This window comes from Pseudovirgaria hyperparasitica, assembly GCF_010093815.1.
Source record: "Pseudovirgaria hyperparasitica strain CBS 121739 unplaced genomic scaffold EJ05scaffold_19, whole genome shotgun sequence".
NCBI classification, from domain to species: Eukaryota; Fungi; Ascomycota; class Dothideomycetes; order Acrospermales; family Acrospermaceae; genus Pseudovirgaria; species Pseudovirgaria hyperparasitica.
The window spans coordinates 520,572-536,480 of NW_022985567.1; the positions used below are offsets into that span (position 1 = coordinate 520,572).

Sequence of the window (15,909 nt, forward strand, 5' to 3'; positions counted from 1 at the left end):
GCATGGATGGATGGATTCATTAGTGGTGTGTGCTAGATGGTGGCTAACCACCGAGATCGCCGCAATTACAACGAACATGGATGCGCACAAATCACTTCCCTAAGCATATGGTGATTATCACGACTGATGAATCAGGAAGTCCAATCTCGAAACAATGGTGCGTGCACACAACCACGCTGAGACATGGAGTCTGACTTTGGAGAAGCCAGCCAACCTCCCGAACTTACGGAGACTCTTCGTTGAATCTAGGACGGAAGCTGAAGAAAGCGCGTATTCTCGCAATGCTGTCAGTATGAAGAAACAGTATATTTGTCAAAGCTGAAGTATCCAGTTCTATAATCTAGTACTATACATGTCCTCTGTTGCCCTTTTCAGCCTGGTAGCGCAACGAATGACCACTGGACGTCTACCCCTGGCGTAGGTTCCATCGGCTCAATGCGGATTACCATCTTCGTTGAGAAATCGGAGGTGGAAGGTTGTTCTTTCTTGAGCTAATGTTTGAGAGGTTCTGGTATCTAAGATCAATAAGGGCGGTCACTGATTGCAATATACCTACACAAACTACCCAGTTTTTGCTACAGCTCTTAGGTCCTGCCTGCTCTTGTTCCAAAGACGCGAGGATATCGCGCTGACCTAGTCAGTCTCAATACCATCATCAGAGAAATCCAGGTCCTTAAAGCCTTTTGCGAGACCTCTCCTTAGCTTCCCACCTGCTTTATGACCGCCGCTATCGTTCTCAGACTCCTCCTGACCCCATCGTTTAGCTCCCTCTTGGACTGCTTCTAGATCGGCTTCCATCTCACGCCGCTCCATGATTTGGCGTGCTTTTTCAAGGGAATATCGACCGTCCATGCCTGCATCTTTGAGCATACCCTTCAAATGACTGATCTTTGCTTTTGGCGTCACATATGGTTGAAGCTCCTTCCACCACATTTTTCGAATACCACATTTGACTAGCCACCCTTGTAGTCGTTTGATTTCAGCATCATTGGGATCTAAGTCGTCCTTGGCTTTGCTTGCCTTCCTAGCACCCTTCGCTGGCTTTTCTGATCGGGTCGCCTTGGTATGTGCGGTATTTCTACCTTTCTTCTTTGCCGGTGGTTCATCGAGGACATCTGACAGCTCGCTCTCAGAGTCTACGGCAGCACTCTTCGAGTATGTAGGTGGCGTTTTCTTGGCATTGTTTACAGGCGAAGGCTCATCAGGGACCTCTGAGAGCTCACTTTCCGAATTTACGGTGGTCTTTTTTGGGTCTTTCGGCCCATTCTTCGTAAGATTCTTCATGAGCTGGGATTCACCAAGGGCATCGGGCAGCTCGCTTTCGGGGTCAGTAGCATCTGTCTTCGGTTTTGTCTCCTCTAAATGCTCTCCATCGCTGTCATCTCCAGCTTCCGATAGCGGACTGGTTTCCTCCTCTTCGTCAGCTTCGGACTCTGATGCGACAACTTTTCTCCTCTTTCGTGGTTCCTGTCTAGTAGCAGGAGAGGCGCGTTTCACGCGACTTTTGAGCTTTCCATCGATTGAAGGTTTTGTTTTCGGTTTCTGACTTCTCTTGGACTGTGGTATTGGCCTCACATCGTCCCGTTCTTCGCTGTCTCCCGCTTGCTGCTCGTCTTGCCTGGTCTGCTCTTCATATTAGCGCAGGTATCTTTGCGGAAGTCGTGGCTGATGACGTACTACTTCTGCTTCTATGAACTCCTTGCTTCGATTCTTCCAAAGACCTTCTTTCAGATAGCCAGCCGGAAGACCTAACTGCGATTCAGCGGCAGCTCGCATCCGTTTGACCGTGAGCTCGTCATGGTTCCCAGCCTTGAATATACTGGTGATTGCACTCTTCAGGGCAGTGCGGATCTGATCATCAGAGACTGATACACGATCCTCAGAGTCGGACATCAGGATTATGAAGGTTATCAGAGAAGGTAGCTACGCGTGGCTGATGCGATGTCTTTACGTGCGGGGCTTACAACATAACGCGAATGTGGGTCGCGGGAAGCGGCGCGCATCGCGGATAGATTGATGGATCATGAGTGGCAGGATTAGCGCCTGACGTGCCCAACTAATCCTACAAAGAGAACCAAGAATCATAATTAAATTCAGGAACATGGGGAGGAACTCTATTAATGTCCGGTACTTAATGATCAGTTTGGTTTACAAAGCCATCCCTCGAGAATTTGATTTGTTACTCTCTCTGCTGACGCAAATGCGATGGTGGTTCAGCCCGACCCAATTTGGATCCATTGGACTAGGTGCTGGAGCTGGCTACGTCATGGCACCTTTCCAAACTTCCAATGCCTCTTAGGGCTGGCTACAGCTTGGAAACCATGAAACATGGTTATTATGAGGGACCTAGCCAAATTTTCCCCTTGCCACGAAGCGGACAATTTGTCTCATCTGTTTGATCGCGGAGCGTTGTCGTGCCAATTAGCCTTGATGCAAGGTCACTGGCCGACAGTAATAATGAGGTGTGGTCACTGATGGAAGATGGAATGATCGTCCGCACGCAACGGCTGTCTAGCCCAGGTTTTAGGCTGTCCGCAGGCTTAGACAACAGCTGTGCCACCCCCGGCCGGGCCCTGTAACAACGCATGCCCTGGCTTGGTTGCTATTTTCCCTGCTCTGCGTTTCAAATAGCTCCAAGGAAAGTTCAAGAACCAAGGCCTGTTGCGCTGGCCTCTTGCCATCCCTGCCAAACTTGGACGCATTCCTGTTGTCATCACCAGCTCAACTATCTGTCCTTCGGACCACTACTAACCTCTTCACCTCTCTGTCTTTACACACTTTCTAACAACTCGTCCGGAACCTGACAAATCGTTCACCTACCTTATGTTAGGCGAATCTTTCCAAAACAACCAACTCAAGATACTCCACGCTTCGCATACAAACCACCTCATCTCGCTACGCTGTGTATCTTCATCACCATACTAGATCGATTCGAGAATGCAATAGACTTCTTCACCAATTGCCGCAGCATAACTATATACCCATAGCGACTACACGTTTGCGCCCACACTTTAAGTCGATCAAATCCGCATATTCTTCCTCGAGGCTTTACGTAATTACCTATACGCCCTCAAAATGTCTTCCGACGCTACATCTACCGGTGAAGGTCGCCTGCTCCTCGTTTCCAATCGTCTTCCTATCACAATCAAACGATCCGAGGAAGGAAAATATGATTTCAGCATGTCCTCTGGAGGACTTGTCAGTGGTTTGGCAGGTCTAGCGAAGTCCACCAAGTTTCAATGGTATGGGTGGCCGGGAATGGAAGTTCCTGAAAATGAAATTCCTATCCTCACGAAGCGCTTAAAGGACGAATACGATGCTGTTCCAGTCATGTTGGATGACGAGCTCGCCGATAGGCATTATAATGGCTTCTCAAGTATGAAAGTCTCCATGGAATAGTCTGATCTCAGAGCTGATTGAGCGTAGACTCTATTCTTTGGCCGCTTTTCCACTACCACCCAGGTGAGATCACATTCGATGAATCTGCCTGGAACGCCTACACGGAAGCAAACCGATTGTTTGCGAAAGCTATCGCGAAGGATGTGAAAGATAATGACCTTGTCTGGGTGCATGATTACCATTTGATGTTGCTACCATCTATGCTAAGGGAAGAAATTGGAACCACGCGGAAGAATGTCAAGTTCGGCTTCTTCTTGCACACCCCCTTCCCCAGCAGTGAGATCTACCGCATTCTTCCAGTGCGCAACGAGATCTTGATTGGTGTTCTTCATTGTGACCTTATTGGCTTCCACACTTATGATTACGCCCGTCATTTCCTTAGCAGCTGCTCTAGAATTCTGTAAGTATGACGGCTGGAAGTTCATGCACATGTCTGACATTGAGCAGTGGACTGGCAACAACACCTAACGGTGTAGAGTTCCAGGGTAAGATCGTGACTGTGGGCGCATTTCCGATCGGCATCGACCCAGAAAAGTTCGAAGAGGGTTTAAAGAAACCAAAGGTTCAAGAGCGCATTGCCACTCTAGAACGTAAGTTCCAGGGTGTTAAGCTGATCGTCGGTGTCGATCGACTGGACTACATCAAGGGCGTTCCCCAAAAGCTACATGCCTTAGAGGTCTTCCTCACTGAGCATCCAGAGTGGATAGGCAAGGTTGTACTGGTACAGGTTGCTGTACCCAGCCGACAGGACGTCGAAGAGTACCAAAACCTCCGCGCTGTCGTCAACGAACTCGTCGGAAGGATCAACGGCAAGTTTGGAACCGTCGAGTTCATGCCTATCCACTTCATGCACAAGTCCGTTTCGTTCGACGAATTGATCGCATTGTATGCTGTCTCAGATGTTTGTCTCGTTTCCTCTACACGCGACGGTATGAACTTAGTATCGTACGAGTATATCGCCTGTCAACAGAAACGCCACGGTGCAATGATCTTATCCGAATTCACTGGCGCTGCCCAGAGCTTGAACGGCAGTTTGATCGTGAATCCATGGAACACAGAAGAGCTTGCCGACGCTATTCATGACTCAGTGACCATGGGAGACGAGCAGCGAGCTTTGAATTACCAGAAACTTGCCAAGTACATTAACAAGTACACTAGGTGAGTTGTTGAAACTCTGGCTCCGTATTTTTGACTAACATACGCAGTGCTTGGTGGGGAAAATCTTTCGTCAATGAGCTTGTTCGTATCTCTGAGCAGGCCGACAAGAAACTCAAAGTTCGCACCCTTTCGCTCCCGGACAGATCAATCAATGATGGCCTCACGAATGTGCCCCAGGCCGTTGGGTCTCCAGTCGTGGAGAAGAAGGCTCTTCCTTGATTTCCTGGATGTCCCTATAGAATATAAGTTTGCATGAAGGCGTTGAAGGGCCATTCATTAACAGCGAGATGAAGCGTTTCTGCACATGAACCCCTAGAGAGTCTTAAATACTTGTCTATTCAAATGAACAACTATTACTAAAACAAAATTTGTAGCGATTGTGCATCTATAAATATGGCAAAACCTGTTCACGTGATTGCGCGATATAGCCGGGATTTGACCGGATATCCCCGTGCTTTTCTATGGCACAAGGCAGGATCCGAAGTGCTCTGCGCTCCATGATAAGCGTCGTATCAGCCAAATCATAAAGGTTACAGCGAAGAAGGTCATTACACCGGTCAATCTGTGGTATTGGACTACGATCAAGAAGCTCCAGCTGATGAAATCAGTCAATCGAGGTACTACTCATATCGTGGCGGCCATCTAGCTCTACCTCTACGAGCTTTTCTATCAGGCCCGCAGATACCCTTGCTACTGCACAATGCCACCACCAATTTTACATCGCAATTTTAATGGCGTCGTCGTGTCCGCTGGCAAGATGGACCGCACAGTAAAAGTACGAATAGCAACACAAACGTGGAACAAGAGAGTTAAAAAGGTATGAACTCTAAGGTATCTTGGAACACTATACAAAGGATCACAGAGCTAAAGCCTACGCTGTTAGCACTTCCCAGATGCAAAACACCACCTTGTCCACGACCCCGCAAACTCCGTCCGCGAGGGCGACGTTGTATCGATTCAATCTGGTTGGCGCAAAGCCCAACATGTACGGCACGTCGTAACAAAGATTTTAAGTCCTTTCGGTTCGCCGCTGGAGGATCGACCACGCTTACCTACGCTTGAGGAGTATCGCGTGGCGAGGGAGAAGTTGAGGCTGGAAAAAGACGTGCGGCAAGCTACGAGAGGCCGTGGGGCAAGTGTAAAAAGGGTCGCTATAGCGCAGGTGACGGGCATGTTTGACAAATTAGGGGTACAAGAAACAGACGAGTTGAGGAATACTTTGCGGAAAAAGATGAAGCGGATGAATAAGAAACAAAAGGAGAAAATTCGGGCGATCGGACAAGATGGAGAGATTTTATTGAGGGAGAATCAGGTTGACAGGCTGGTCGCCAATCTCGAGACACCGCGAAGCGAGGACAAAGTTCACGCGTAAAGGACTGTGTTTGACATGCAACGAGTAACGCTCTTTGAACAAACATGCCAAGGGCACTCAGTCTGTAAGATCCTGTACATATACTTGTATGACTAGTCTTTTCATGTAGGTCAATTCTCATGAAGCGTGATTGAGCTCGTTAAGATCAATCAAGTAGCGCTGAACTGATGCTAAACTAGAAGATATCCCGTTGTCCATTAATTATACCATGAATGCTGACCTCAATATACCGGCGGATCTATTCATAACTCCATGCGTCCAATCACTCCCAGAAAAGTAGTCAATCTCAAGGGGATACGAAATCGACATCGTCCTGGTCTTCATGATCCGCGGCAAGAATGAAAGGATGCTGGAGCGCCTCATCTGCCGTTATCCTCTTCTGTGGATCACAATCCAACAGACGCTCCAGAAATCGAATGGCCTCTACTTCTTCTGGGTCGAGCGTTTCTATTCGCTTCCCATTTGCATCTTTCTTCGTCCGTTCTGTGCACCACAATATAATCTTCTCGAAACCATATCCATTCTCACTATACGACGGAATGTTCGTCTCAAAGACTTGGCCATGCATGATGGCCGCCTCACGTATTCGCTTGCGCCCGAAGACATTTGTCAGCTCGAGCAACGCATCAATGTCATCTGCACTGTGAAAGAATGGGAAGCGTTTGGCAAGGAGCGTGAGCAGCACTACTCCAACACTCCACATATCGATCGCACAGGTTTGCATTGTACACTTTAAAAGTACCTCAGGGGCCCGAAAACCTCTTGTTCCAGCCCGATTCGCACGCCGACTCGGTCGTGAATCATTTTTGGGATAACTCGGCTGTTGCTTAGTCCCTTGCGCGGCAGCTTCTTGTTGGTTCGCTGCATATATGCTCGTGCGTTGCTTCATCATTCTTTCGTTTGGAGAAAAGGCGCATAGGCAAGTATGCCAATCCGTTCCTTCCCGCTCTGCGAGGCCGAAGTCGACCAACACACCACGTGCATGTTCAGGCGAATATAGAAAGTTGGTTGGCTTGATGTCGCGATGGAGAATAGAATGACGATGTACAGAGCTGAGAGCGGTTATCAAGCTTTGGAAGTATAGGCGCATATCGTGAATGGACATCTCGCGGAAGTAATCCCGAAAGTCACGGTGCTGGAAGTACGGGAGAATAGCAATGACTTGATCTTTATCGCGGAAAGCAGTGATTAGGGGGCACACTGAAGGGCATTTCCTCAAATCGTGTAACAACTCGAGCTCATTGAGGATCCGTATCGGCGAGCTCGTCGCATAGATCTTCTTTATGGCAACATAATGGGCTCTGCGTCTGGGCTGTCGTTTCTCTTTCCTTCGATTTGGGGTCAAGTACCGGTTATTTTCCTTCTCTTCGATATCCCAGTCATTTTCGAAGTGGTCGTACAGTAGATCCTCTGCTTTGTATACTGTCGAGAATGTCCCTTCGCCGATTCGATTAATGAGTCTGTACTGCTTCGTGATACCCTCGAAGCTGGCTGCAAATCGATCAATGTCTTCCTGAACCAGCTCATCGACCTCTTCCTCATCACTGCCATCGATTGTACATCCACTTTCCTGCAGTGGATCCTGACTCTCCTCCATATCGTAATCCGACCCTTCCTCGGACTCATCGTGGAGTACCACCTCTTGCTGCAAATTCCTCGCCATTCGCGCCTTTACCATTGTATTCATGTATGAGAGGAATGAATTTTTGAGCTCAGAAATGAGTTCCCATGATACCGTAACGTGGAGAATGAGAAGTCGAAGAGTGCGGGGTGTTTGTTTGTGTATTGGCGATGCCGGCTTCCTCCTTTAGCGGTGCCAGACTTAATAGGGGCCAGGTTTTAGGCAAGGACAACTAGAGACACAAGTCGAGTCACACACATTAAACGACAATCTAGTTTCTTGCTACAATGAACATGTGTGATTGCTGCTGGACGTACCCCCTCCTGCAGCATGCTTTATGACGCGACGCGTCGTGGTTGTGCCGAGGTACCTCCGGCGCATAACAATTGTCAACAAACATAGAACGATACCAATCGACAAAGAAGTTCAGACTTACTACGAACTGTCGACCTCTTCATGGGCAAGCCAGTCGTGGACTGGTTCCAAGATTCAATATGGCCGACCATGTTGACTTCAACATCTCTGACGTCCTGCGACAATACCAGACCGACCCGGCCTCCGTAAACACCCCCGAAGCCCCATCCGAATTAATTGATTGCGAAAACGACCCGGACTCGTTAACTCCTGCAATCGTGAACGGAGCTCTCAATCCAGTAATAGATGCTATTGCCGAGAATCCTGAAGCAATAACTCGTGCGGCGAATTTTGATACTTTACAATTTCTACTCAAGTGTGTACCAACCACTGCTCCAGGATGTACGAATTATATACATGAACCTAACGAAGAACTTTTTCGCAAATCTAGAATCGCCTTGCAAATCCCTCCGACTTCTCTGTCCAAGATCCTTGACATATTAGTATCTGCTCTGTCTTCGGAGACAGATGCTGCTCACGCTGATTTAGAAGCCGACGAAAGTGATACGGTCCCTCATCATAAACAGTTACTTGAAATATATGGATTCTTGCTGCAATGGACGCTTTCTGCAGTTGAGACAAAGGCTGCGGAGAAGTCCGCAGCTGCTCCCCCAGCAAAGGGAAAAGGAGGGAAGGGTCCGAAGACCAAAGGCGCCAACAGAGATGGTAGTTGGGATTCGACCGCTCAGTTACAAACTGCGTTGGATGTTATGAGTAAGGTGCTGAAGTTGAAACTTGCAAAGATATTTCACACTACTTCAGAACGTGATACATTCGTTGGTCTGTTTACGAGGCCCGTCTACCTCGTCCTCGAGAGTGAAACAAGAATAAAGATCAAAGAAACTCGGATGCATGCATTCAGAGTGCTCTGTATCGCGATAAAGCATCATGGTCATGGTTTCGGTAAGACTGACACTTCTTCGTACTCAGGAGACCTACTAATTTTCAGGCGCTCAAACATCGATCATCCAGAATCTATCGTACTTCGAGCATCTTTCGGAGCCAATGGCAGAATTTTTACATATTCTATATGAGCAATACGACTACCCACAACTTGCAGAAGACATTCTTCGGTAAGAGTCCGTCGTATGCGGGTGGTGGTTATGCTAATAAGATACAGAGAATTAAGCGGCAAGGAATTCAATAGCAATGATCTCAAGGGCCCTAAATCTGTGTCGACGTTCATTACAAAGATCTCTGAACTGGCTCCCCGGCTTGTCATTAAGCAGATGACCTTGCTTGCAAAGTTCTTAGACAGTGAAGTACATTTCAAAGATCAAATCATAACGCTGTAACCTGTCTGACATGGCTACAGTCCTACACACTCCGCTGTGCGATCATTGAAGTATGCGGCAACCTCATCATCATGCTTACAAAACAAGAAGGTTCAGAGCGCAGCGAGCATACAGAAGGACAAATCAATGCATTCTTCGATGTCCTCGAGGAACGGTTTCTGGATGTAAGCCCTTATTGTAGATGTCGTGCCATTCAAGTGTACACAAAATTGTGTGATATGCTCCCGTTTGGTCTATACACGGATCGACGCCAGAATGCTGCTGAATTGGCGGCCCGGAGTCTTGAAGACAAGACCAGCAACGCAAGGAGAAATGCCATAAAACTACTAAGCAAGTTAATCGAGACCCATCATTTCCGGGCCTTGAAGAATGTAGACGATGGTACCCTCTCACGGCACGGAGACCAACGAAAACCTGGATTTGAGACCAGACTGAGAAGTATAGAGGCGCAGATAGATGCGTTACGACCTCCTGTAGAGCTTCAGGAAAAATCCTCGGACGTGGATCCCACCCTAAACGCAAGCATGCTGCAAGACGCGACCCAAATGGAAGGCATTGAACAACAACCCGAACCAATGACGGCAGAGCAGTTAGCAGCGGCAGCGAAGAAAGCCGAGGAGGAGAAGGAGACCGCAGAAAAGCTGGAGAATCTCCAAAATTTTAGACGGTATCATCTCGACGCGATAAAGTTTATCGTGGTTGTCGAGGAGGCTTCCGCCACTGTCACTCAATTACTCTCTTCTAAAAACAAGAGCGAAGTGATCGAAGCCATGGACTTTTTCCAGATTCTAGATGCCTACAAGATCGAAACCGCGAGTGTGGGCATCCGGCGTATGCTTCGGCTCATTTGGACCAAGGGTAGTAGTGACGAAGGCAAGGGCGTACAAGGACATTTGATCGATGTCTATAAGCATCTCTTCTTCGATGCTCCAGACAGTTACGATCCCGAGCATGCTGCACTCTTTGTTGCCAACAACATGACAAGTCTCACGTTCGGATCGACTCCTGCCGATCTTACATCCCTAGAACAACTCCTAAGCACCATGATGAAGGCAGGTTTGATCTCTAGTGCTGTTGTTGACAAACTTTGGCAAATATATAGCGTCTCAAAGAACATCTCCAAGACCCAGCGTCGTGGTGCCATCATTATCCTTGGCATGCTCGCAGTGGCCGACCCTGATATCATTGTCAAAGAAATGGAGAGATGCTTGAAGGTAGGCCTAGGGGCTTTGGGACGTCAAGATCTCGGCCTGGCCAGGTACACATGTGTTGCTCTTCGCAGAATCAACAACCAGGCTCGCAAGTCCGACAAACCCACAGTTGGTTCAAACGCTCCCCATTTCGCCAAGCTATCGAACGACCATGCAATCTTGATCTGCCTAGCAGCTATGACAGAGATCGTTTCCGACGATAAAGAATGGTTTGGCTTAGCAGAACAGGCGATCGGTGCCATCTATGCTCTATCCAAATTTCCAGATGTACTTTGTTCCAACATCATTCGGAGGAAAACGAGATATGTATTTCAGTCCAAAGCTACTTCCAGACCTATGTCCCGAGATTCTGATACCGCCATGGATGTCGACGAGCCAGAGACCGCCATGCCTGTTCCACGCGAAGAAGAGAAAGAAGACATAGCTGAAGAGAAACAGAAGCCTGCAATGGCACTATCTCAATTATTGTTCATTGTTGGGCACGTCGCAATCAAGCAGATCGTCCACCTTGAGCAATGCGAACTAGATTTCAAAAAGCGCAAAGCAGAGAAAGAGAAGGCCGCCGAAGCTGCAAAATCTGAGCGACAATCCCTCGCAGCTGTAAATCAATCTCCTAAGAAGAGGAAACCTGGCGCAAAGAATACTGCTACACCACCCCCAGTCGCTCAGGAAGATAAGGATGAGCTCGACCTGATTGGAAGCACAACAGAGGATGATTTCACCGATGCTATTGCCCACATCCGTGAGAGAGAGTTACTGTACGGCGATAAATCCCTTCTCGCAAGGTTTGGCCCCATGGTCGCGGACATATGTGCGAATAATACTTCATATGCCGACGCTGAGCTCCAGGCCCAAGCCGCTCTGTGTCTTGCAAAGCTCATGTGTGTGAGCAGCCAATACTGCGAGCAGCACCTAGACCTTCTTCTTACGATCTTAGAGCGTAGCAAGGACGCCACAGTGCGTAGTAACCTCGTTGTAGCGCTTGGTGACATGGCTGTCTGTTTCAACCACCACATCGACGAGAATACCGACTTCCTGTACCGTCGCCTCAATGATCCTGATGGCAGTGTGAAGCGTACTTGTCTTATGACTCTAACGTTCTTAATCCTGGCCGGTCAGGTCAAGGTCAAGGGTCAGCTAGGTGAAATTGCGAAATGTCTCGAGGACGAAGACCGCCGCATCGCCGACATGAGCCGTATGTTTTTCACCGAATTCGCGACGAAAGATAATGCTGTGTACAACAATTTCGTCGATGTGTTCAGTCTGCTCAGCTCCGATAGCAGACTAGACGAAGATGCTTTTAAGAAGATCATGAAATTTATCACAGGTTTCATCGAGAAGGTATGTCGTGCATCACGCCGCGCTCCAGAAAATATTCGTCGACACAACATCCACTGACATCCTGACGCAGGACAAACACGCCAAACAACTCGCTAATAAGCTGGCTTCTCGTTTACCTCGCTGTGAGACAGAGCGACAATGGAATGACGTTACGTATGCTTTAGGCTTGCTACCACACAAAGACGAGGAGATTGGCAAGATTGTGACAGAGGGCTTCAAGGTTGTCCAAAGCGCCGCGTAATGATAGCATGGGTACTATGACTGATATGAGCGTTGATCGGAGCGTTTGAAGCGTTTGGAGTTGGAGGATTTTTCATCAGTGCGGTCTCAGAGGATATGCTCTCATTGCCGGCAGCCATGGTTTGTGTTTTATGACAGCATCAAGTGGTGTTTTGTGTTTTTGTTCGCTGTTTCGCTCACTTGTTTTGGTATACGCGAGGGAGCTTCCTCCAACGCATATGCATTCACTGTCAATGTTCGAATAGAGATTCTGTCAATTCATCATGGCCCTATAATGGTGGCTTACACAATAACCACATACAGACGCCATCAGTCATTAATCGTTAATCCCAGCCTAGTTCCATGGTCCTTATGTACATGAAGCCTCTTTCTGCTTCAAATTTGACGTAGCGGTACCACGCCGTCGTACAAAACCAATGCTCCCAGATGCACTTCTAGATTAAACATTGATCGACATCTGCTGGTCCTCCTCATACACCGGCATGTATTCGAGACTCTGTGTAGAAACGCTCTGGAGGACCTTGTCCGAAGTCAGTGCTGAGAATCCCCTAAAGTCACACGTTAGCTTCAAGTCCCGTTTGCAGAGAGCGGGTACGATAACTTACTTGATGATGCGGTACTCGTGAGTGATGCGGCCACCCTAGGTTCGGATCAGTTTACTAGCCATGCGGAGGTCCAAGACGACTTACAGCTTCGACGATCGCGTCTTTGGCTTGCTGCATGATGTGACCGGGGGTGTTGTCCGGGAATGTGACGATGACGGTCTTAAGGCTGACAGGCTTGGCAAGAGCTTGCGCATAAGCGCAGAATAGCGCGACGAGGAGTGTGAAGAGGGAGAATTTCATGGTGTCGGGTGTGTCAGTATTTCTGTGGAATGTATGGAGGTGTAGGTTTGTAGGTGCGTAGGTGTGGGAGCGTTATCTATTAAAGAAAAGGCTCATTAGCACCTTCCTGAGACAGAGCCATGAGTGGGAACTCCCTTGGGTAGTATGTCATCGAGCTTATTCAGTCCTTAGTCATTCAGCTGTGACTGGACTCGGACGGGATGTTGTGGTCCAAGCCAGCGCTTGTTCTTCCAGGAACATTTTCTGTTGATAACATTCTACACTGAGAGGTAATTCTCATTTTTGGACTGGAAACTTGTTATGTTCAGCTGAGGAATAACCCAAAATTGTCGCCTCATCATTGATTTACACCGTCCATATCCGTACATCTCTTCACGCCCCTTTTACGTGCGCCGATGCTGGCTACAGGTTTTGAGCTCATTACAGCCTGTGTTGCGCACTTACGCCTGTCCTGCTACTGTATTCTCTTATCTCTGGACTCTTGTTTAGCTTAGCATTAGACTGAGAGCCTGATACGGCCTACGCGTGAATTCCTTCAACTGGAGACTCTGGCCTGTGCCTAAGGATCTACAGCATCTGGTATGTTGTTCATCTTTCTTATGAGTAAACAACACTTCAGAGGCTCATTCTCAACGAGCGTCTATAGTCCATGAACTTGAGAAAGTGTAATTCTCCTTGAGAAGTGCCTTACGCGCCAAGCGAACCAGCCTACAAATACCACACACACAACATGCCATTTCGATTTTCAATTCCATCTAAAAGCATGAGGCTATGGAGGGGCAAGCTTGTGATATCTCCAAGCTCATCTAGAACTTTGTCGATACTCTGTCGGGGTGAGAACCACTTGTTATCTATTGATACTATCTGTTAAGCATCATAGGCGATCGCATTGATCGCGAGGAGCTTTTCAAATATACGAACGGACGCTTCTTAGTCAGACATAAGGAACAATGCGACCAAAGATATCTGAAATTCGACTTGGACCAGCTTTGCGCTGTGGCCGCCTCTGCCGGCAATACTAAATCGCCTGTCCGCAAGATTGAGAAAATGGAAGGCGGTTTCAGCAAAGCATTACTCATGAGCAAAGAGGATGGAACAGAGGTCGTTGCTAAACTACCCTTCTCTATTACTGGACCCCCTAAGTACCTTACAGCATCTGAAGCAGCCGTTCTTCAATACTGTGCGTCCTCCATGTTTTAGATTGGAAATCTTGCGACTGATCTATACATCAACAGTGCATGATCACACCACAGTCCCGGTTCCCAAATTGCTCGCATGGAACGCCGACTCTTCGAATCCAGTCGGTGCCGAATATATTATAATGGAGAAGGCGGCTGGCTGCCAACTAGTCAAGAAATGGGGAGAGATGAAAGGCATAGATCCTCTCGAACTCATCAAGAACCTATGCCTGATTGAGGCTGATCTCGCGGCGATTGCTTTTCCGGCGAATGGAAGTCTTTACTTCCGTGAGTCGATGGGGACCGGCGACAAATACACACTTCTATCCCCGGACCTGGATCCTTCTGGTCAATTTTGCATCGGGCCGTCTTGCGAGCGGTCATGGTTCGGTAAAGATGATACGGAATCTGTACAAGCTCGCTTCAATCGAGGACCATGTGAGTAATACTAGACCAACTCGCTTTCCTTACTAATGAGTTATATCCTATTAGGGCCCACTCTACCTGCTTTCGGCGTAGCGCTTGCCGAACGTGAGATTGCTCGGATTGAAGAGAACCCCAAAGTTGCTCCTCACGGACCACCACGAGGCTCTATTGAGGAACAGCTTGCCGCCTTGCAAACGGCCAAAAAGGTCTTTCTTAACATGGGCACGGAGACACTTCCTGGACGCCTCGCGTGTCCGACCCTGTGGCATACTGACCTTCACATGGGAAACATATATGTTAATAATGAAGAGCCTACCCAGATTGCCACACTCATTGATTGGCAGTCTACCGGGGTCTCCCCTTTGTTTTCTCAAGTTCGGTTTCCCGAACTCATAAACATTGACGAGGACTACAAGATTGGGCTCGAAATCCCACCGTTTCCGGACAACTTCGACGAGATGGACGACGACGATCAAGCGGTTGTTAAGTTCAAACACAAGCATAAATTGATGGGCAAGGCTTACGAGGCGGCCTGCGGTTTCAAGGTTCGAAAGGTCTCCGACTCCATAAGTCTTCCTCCTTTTTTTCGACAATTGTTTCTTCGTACCGGGGAGGCGCGGGAAGAGGGTATTGTACCACTTCGTCAATGCCTAATTGCAATTGCCCACATATGGAATGAAGCTCAATTCTCCAGCGACTGTCCATGCAATTTTAGTGCAGAAGAGATTGAAAAGCATCAGCAGGAGTTTTCACAATATAGGGATCACCACAGGCTCTTTGAAGTTGCCCGGCAGTGTTTGGATACCGATGATGACGGCTGGATCGCGCCCTATTACGACTTTGAGAAGAAGCAGCAGGAGAACAAGGAGGTTCTTGAACTTTGCATAGCTCACTGTGCAAAGTATGGTAAATCGGCCGAAGAGGTGCAGAGAATATGGCCGTACTATGAAGGGTTGAGCATTCATCTCTGATCAGTCATCATCAAGTCCAAGAGCTTATCAAGGACAAATTTGTGACAGTGCTATCAAAATGTCTTGAGTAGTGACTACAGATAATCTCACATGTGAAGTCAATGAAGGATGTATACTTCCCTTCGACGACTGGGGACGGATGTGCAAGAACACTATATCTTACACGACATACACCTATAGCTCTGGGAGAAATATCGTAGCAGCTTCGTTAAACGAAGACGAAAGAGTTGGCCAGCCCTTGTTACAGTGGTAAGAAGAGTCTAAATACTTAGGTGATCTTTGACTTATACTGCGTAATTACAGTCTTATAGATGTTTCGTATCACTTCAAAGAACAAGCACAGATTGAACGACTAATCACCAACCTGGACAGGCACTACTTCCATACAGCATAACCTCACGATTTATGACTGGCTATCATCCACTTCTTCTTATTCAC

The 15,909-nt window shown here is 47.9% G+C and overlaps 7 protein-coding genes across 7 annotated transcripts; 4 read left to right on the top strand and 3 right to left on the bottom strand.

Moving 5' to 3' along the window:
* Positions 1–355: 355 nt before the first annotated feature.
* EJ05DRAFT_170437 (uncharacterized protein) lies at positions 356–1,997 on the bottom strand. Its single transcript, XM_033739501.1, has 2 exons — positions 1,678–1,997; positions 356–1,623 (listed from the first exon to the last, which is right to left on the bottom strand). The coding sequence occupies exons 1-2, from the start codon at positions 1,891–1,893 to the stop codon at positions 634–636; spliced, it is 1,206 nt and encodes a 401-aa protein (XP_033596188.1). The 5' UTR covers positions 1,894–1,997; the 3' UTR covers positions 356–633.
* Positions 1,998–2,831: 834 nt separating this feature from the next.
* On the top strand, positions 2,832–4,930 carry EJ05DRAFT_170244 (alpha,alpha-trehalose-phosphate synthase). The gene is made up of 4 exons (XM_033739499.1): positions 2,832–3,376; positions 3,427–3,799; positions 3,847–4,557; positions 4,605–4,930. Exons 1-4 carry the CDS (start codon positions 3,076–3,078, stop codon positions 4,774–4,776), a joined length of 1,557 nt encoding a protein of 518 aa, XP_033596189.1. The 5' UTR covers positions 2,832–3,075; the 3' UTR covers positions 4,777–4,930.
* Positions 4,931–5,027: 97 nt separating this feature from the next.
* On the top strand, positions 5,028–6,072 carry EJ05DRAFT_170565 (nucleic acid-binding protein). Its single transcript, XM_033739504.1, has 3 exons — positions 5,028–5,101; positions 5,166–5,374; positions 5,441–6,072. Exons 2-3 carry the CDS (start codon positions 5,258–5,260, stop codon positions 5,927–5,929), a joined length of 606 nt encoding a protein of 201 aa, XP_033596190.1. The 5' UTR covers positions 5,028–5,101; positions 5,166–5,257; the 3' UTR covers positions 5,930–6,072.
* Positions 6,073–6,215: 143 nt separating this feature from the next.
* Positions 6,216–7,592, bottom strand: EJ05DRAFT_444657 (kinase-like protein; the record flags this gene model as incomplete). The annotated part of the gene is made up of 1 exon (XM_033742134.1): positions 6,216–7,592. The coding sequence occupies one exon, from the start codon at positions 7,590–7,592 to the stop codon at positions 6,216–6,218; it is 1,377 nt and encodes a 458-aa protein (XP_033596191.1).
* Positions 7,593–7,967: 375 nt separating this feature from the next.
* EJ05DRAFT_533524 (condensin complex subunit 1) lies at positions 7,968–12,337 on the top strand. Its single transcript, XM_033749127.1, has 6 exons — positions 7,968–8,280; positions 8,356–8,867; positions 8,914–9,037; positions 9,085–9,226; positions 9,280–11,811; positions 11,882–12,337. Exons 1-6 carry the CDS (start codon positions 8,045–8,047, stop codon positions 12,050–12,052), a joined length of 3,717 nt encoding a protein of 1,238 aa, XP_033596192.1. The 5' UTR covers positions 7,968–8,044; the 3' UTR covers positions 12,053–12,337.
* Positions 12,290–12,998, bottom strand: EJ05DRAFT_514684 (uncharacterized protein). The gene is made up of 3 exons (XM_033748550.1): positions 12,741–12,998; positions 12,657–12,691; positions 12,290–12,599 (listed from the first exon to the last, which is right to left on the bottom strand). The coding sequence occupies exons 1-3, from the start codon at positions 12,894–12,896 to the stop codon at positions 12,491–12,493; spliced, it is 300 nt and encodes a 99-aa protein (XP_033596193.1). The 5' UTR covers positions 12,897–12,998; the 3' UTR covers positions 12,290–12,490.
* Positions 12,999–13,626: 628 nt separating this feature from the next.
* On the top strand, positions 13,627–15,471 carry EJ05DRAFT_504831 (uncharacterized protein; the record flags this gene model as incomplete). The annotated part of the gene is made up of 4 exons (XM_033747625.1): positions 13,627–13,729; positions 13,777–14,076; positions 14,132–14,512; positions 14,567–15,471. The coding sequence occupies 4 exons, from the start codon at positions 13,627–13,629 to the stop codon at positions 15,469–15,471; spliced, it is 1,689 nt and encodes a 562-aa protein (XP_033596194.1).
* Between the last annotated feature and the right edge of the window lie 438 nt (positions 15,472–15,909).

What these genes read in the sequence shown, in the direction of transcription:
- EJ05DRAFT_170244 (XM_033739499.1), top strand. Translation starts at nt 3,076, where the DNA reads ATGTCTTCCGACGCTACATCTACCGGTGAAGGTCGCCTGCTCCTCGTT. An exon ending in AGCAGCTGCTCTAGAATTCT is followed by an intron (nt 3,800 to 3,846) that starts GTAAGTATGACG and finishes GACATTGAGCAG; the next exon opens with TGGACTGGCAACAACACCTA. An exon ending in TACATTAACAAGTACACTAG is followed by an intron (nt 4,558 to 4,604) that starts GTGAGTTGTTGA and finishes TAACATACGCAG; the next exon opens with TGCTTGGTGGGGAAAATCTT.
- EJ05DRAFT_514684 (XM_033748550.1), bottom strand. Translation starts at nt 12,896, where the DNA reads ATGAAATTCTCCCTCTTCACACTCCTCGTCGCGCTATTCTGCGCTTAT. An exon ending in AAGACGCGATCGTCGAAGCT is followed by an intron (nt 12,692 to 12,740) that starts GTAAGTCGTCTT and finishes ATCCGAACCTAG; the next exon opens with GGTGGCCGCATCACTCACGA. An exon ending in CACGAGTACCGCATCATCAA is followed by an intron (nt 12,600 to 12,656) that starts GTAAGTTATCGT and finishes GTGTGACTTTAG; the next exon opens with GGGATTCTCAGCACTGACTT.
- EJ05DRAFT_533524 (XM_033749127.1), top strand. Translation starts at nt 8,045, where the DNA reads ATGGCCGACCATGTTGACTTCAACATCTCTGACGTCCTGCGACAATAC. An exon ending in ACTTTACAATTTCTACTCAA is followed by an intron (nt 8,281 to 8,355) that starts GTGTGTACCAAC and finishes TCGCAAATCTAG; the next exon opens with AATCGCCTTGCAAATCCCTC. An exon ending in CTTGCAGAAGACATTCTTCG is followed by an intron (nt 9,038 to 9,084) that starts GTAAGAGTCCGT and finishes AATAAGATACAG; the next exon opens with AGAATTAAGCGGCAAGGAAT.
- EJ05DRAFT_170437 (XM_033739501.1), bottom strand. Translation starts at nt 1,893, where the DNA reads ATGTCCGACTCTGAGGATCGTGTATCAGTCTCTGATGATCAGATCCGC. An exon ending in AGTTCATAGAAGCAGAAGTA is followed by an intron (nt 1,624 to 1,677) that starts GTACGTCATCAG and finishes TATGAAGAGCAG; the next exon opens with ACCAGGCAAGACGAGCAGCA.
- EJ05DRAFT_170565 (XM_033739504.1), top strand. Translation starts at nt 5,258, where the DNA reads ATGCCACCACCAATTTTACATCGCAATTTTAATGGCGTCGTCGTGTCC. An exon ending in GGAACAAGAGAGTTAAAAAG is followed by an intron (nt 5,375 to 5,440) that starts GTATGAACTCTA and finishes CTACGCTGTTAG; the next exon opens with CACTTCCCAGATGCAAAACA.